This window comes from Galeopterus variegatus, unplaced genomic scaffold (genome assembly GCF_000696425.1).
Source record: "Galeopterus variegatus unplaced genomic scaffold, G_variegatus-3.0.2 Scaffold559, whole genome shotgun sequence".
Lineage (NCBI taxonomy): Eukaryota > Metazoa > Chordata > Mammalia > Dermoptera > Cynocephalidae > Galeopterus > Galeopterus variegatus.
In genome coordinates, this window is record NW_007726670.1 from 249,352 (window position 1) to 252,701 (window position 3,350).

The 3,350-nt window shown below is 32.2% G+C and overlaps 1 protein-coding gene across 2 annotated transcripts in view; it reads right to left on the minus strand.

Moving 5' to 3' along the window:
• Positions 1 to 3,350, minus strand: part of VRK1 (vaccinia related kinase 1) — a 54,129-nt gene that overhangs the window by 47,516 nt on the left and 3,263 nt on the right. For both annotated transcript variants that reach the window (XM_008570025.1, XM_008570024.1), the window contains exon 2: positions 1,822 to 1,877. In XM_008570025.1, coding sequence (XP_008568247.1) covers positions 1,822 to 1,877 — 56 coding nt within the window. The remainder of the gene's footprint in view (positions 1 to 1,821; positions 1,878 to 3,350) is intronic.

Sequence of the window (3,350 nt, forward strand, 5' to 3'; positions counted from 1 at the left end):
TCGTATACAGAATAACTCTCTTACTACTCAACTATAAAAAGGAAAACAACCCAGTTATTTAAAAAAAAAAAAAATGGTGGTGGGGGGGGAGTGAGCAAAAGACTGAGGAGGTACTACACAAAGGAAAATATGTGAATGGCCAGTAAGCACAATGAAGAAGTGATCGAAATCTTTAAGTCATCAAGTAAATGCAAATTGAAACTACAATGAGACACTACTACACACTCACTATAATGGCGAAAAAAACAAACAAATCTCACAATGCCAAATAGTGGGGAGGACATGGAGCAACCAGAACTCTCATATATTACTGGTCAATGTGTAAAATGACACAACTACTTTGGAAATCTGGCTGGTACTTTCTCATAAATTTAAATATACAGCTTCCCTATAAACCAGCAATTCTACTTCTAGGTATTTATCCAAGAGAAATAAAAGCATATATCCTACAAAAACATCTGTACAAGAATGTTTATAAAAGATTTTTTCATAATAGCCAAAAACTGGAAACGCTCAAATGTCTATCAACAGAGCAATAAAATGGAACAAATGATTGATACATCAACAGTACAGTTGAACACTTAAAACATTATGTTGATTTTAAGAAGTCAGAGACAAAATTAAATACTGTATATAATACCACCTATGCAACTTTCTAGAATAGGAATAACTAATCCACGGTATTTAAAAATAAACAAATAACTCTTTTAGACAAGTGGTTGCCTCCAATGGTATGGGAAAGAAGGGGACTGAGTGGAAAAAGACATAAGGAATCTTTTTGGGAACATGAAATTTTCTATATTTTAAAAGAGGTGAGGATCACACAGGTATGTGCACCTGTCAAAAGTTGTCAAACTGCTTATTTAATACCTAATATATGTACTTCTCTGTAAAAATAATGCCTCAATAAATTTTTTTTTAAGTTGAAAAAAATCACAATCAATTCAAATTCAAAAAGTTGGCTCCTAAGGGGTCAAATATATTTCTTTCTGAAAAAGAGTAATACAAAATAAAAACTTTGGGGTAATTCTAATTCCAGGGTTTTGTAGCCTTTGCAGGGAGGAGTTATGTGTTAATTTGCCCAAATTAGCACATCCTGTTAGTTCTTCTATTTAACAAAAACATGTTCTTCACAAGTATCAAAGAACTTCGGGGGAGTTACAAATGTTGGTAAGGAAGAACATATATATTTGATTAAAAAGCAAAATAAAATAGTAGTTGATATATCTTAATTCACCAATATATAAATTGACCTGGCTATTCAAAGTATGCTTATGTCAGATGGGATGTTGCCAACCTTTACACATTACAAACTAATTTCAACATTAGTATAGCAAAGAAGGTCCAATAATCATAATTAAATAAATAATTCAATTTACAAAAATGGAAGGGGAAGAGAAAAAAAATGGGAATAAACAAAAAGACAAATATGACTAAGTAAAAGTCCAGAAGCAAATGAAAAATAAAATACAATAAAATTACATTAAACTAATATACTCTTGTAGGATATAAATATAAAAAGCACCTGTAAATAGCTGAAATAAAAAGATGAATATTTTTATTCCACATCTACATACCACTATGCTTTCATTCATTTGTCCCCAAATACCAGTGCCATTCTAATTCAAAAGAGAGAGGGACTTTTTGAACTCAAGTTATTTAAAACTATAAAGCTACTTTTGTGTCTCATTAAATATTTATGAAACTATTAAAAATGTAATGCCTATGGTTTAATTAATTCTAGTTATCAAAAAAAGATGTTTTACAAAATAAATACATTAAATAAACAGAAAAGAAAAAAATTAGCTAAAATTTTCTTACCACTTTTACAACAAAGGGTGCATCACTGCCAACTGATTTGGAAGAATTCATGTCAGCTGTTTAAAAAAATGAAATATTTAATATTAGAATAGCATTATTATAAATATTATATAAATATTTAGGTCTGTATATGTGTAACCCCTTGATAAAATAAATTTCAGTTCCCAAATGTGTGTTTCAGAATATCATTATAGTGTATTTCATCAATTTGAAGACTTTTTATTCCCCACGTTTTTAAAACATGTCCAAAATTAGAATGCATCATACAATTTCTGGTTTCTTCAATTTGATCATCAATTAAGTATGGGAAATTTTAAATTAAAGTTAAAGATTTCTTTAATTCAAAAGTACTCATGGCCTTTGATATGATAATATGTGTTGTGAATTCTCCAGTGGAAAACTGACACAATTTCTTAAATTTAACAAACTATGGAATCCTGAAGGAGCATCCAGAGGGTAAAAAACTAAAGGGGGGTGGGGGATGTAAAACTCCAAAAAGCACTACTTTAGAAAAAACTCATCTAGATCAATAGTTCAGGATGTTGGTACTAGAGCTTTTAAGTGACATCCAGAATAATTTTAATGTGGCTGTCATTTTATTTCATGCAAATAGAGATGCATAGTTGCCCCAGAATACCGAGTTAGAAATATAAGGTTGTCCATATTAATTAAACAAATATTTACCAAGTAGATATTATATACCAAATTCTAGGAAATAGGGATTTAGCAGTGAACAGGAACGAACAATCCTTACTCTTAGGAAGCTACCAGTTTGGTGTAAGTTCCAAACAACAAATAAAATATAAAGTATGCTTGATGGAGATAAGTGCCATACAGGAAAAATTAAGCAGGAAAGGAAGGTAGGCAGTGTTGTACCCTAGTAAGAGAGACCTCACTGACAGGGTGTTATTCAAGCAGTGGCCTGAAGGCCTCAGGGAATAAGATACAGAAGTATCTGGGTAAAGAGTATTCCAGGCAAACCAGCACAAAGGCCCTGATGTGGGAGCATGTTTGAAAGGTTTGGAAAGCAAAGAAGCCAAAGTAATGGAGGAGATAAGTAGGTGAAAAGTAACAGTAGATAGACCAGAAAACCAGCAAGGAACCAACACGATGGGCTTAATAGGTGACATAAAGCTTTTAGCTGTTACTCTGAATGAGATGAGAAGCCACTGGAAGGATCTGAGAAGGGTATTGGCAAGACTGATTTAGACTTCTTTGGGCTTCTTTGTGGAGAATGAAGTATAGGAGGCAAAGGCATAAGCAGGCAGGTCAGTGAGGAGGCTATAACACCACTCCGGGGATATCAATTATACCTCAATAAAGCTACCAAAAGAAAATGTCAAAGTCTTAGTACAAAAACAATGCAAAATGTCCTATGAATTTTAATTACATTTTAAATGATTTGTGTTGGACATATTGGGTTAAATAAAATATATTTTTAAAAAAAATTTTTTTTTTTTTGTCTTTTGTCTTTTTTTCCATGTCCGGCAACGGATCGCAACCCTCAGTGTTGCTCCCCCCCCTCGCTC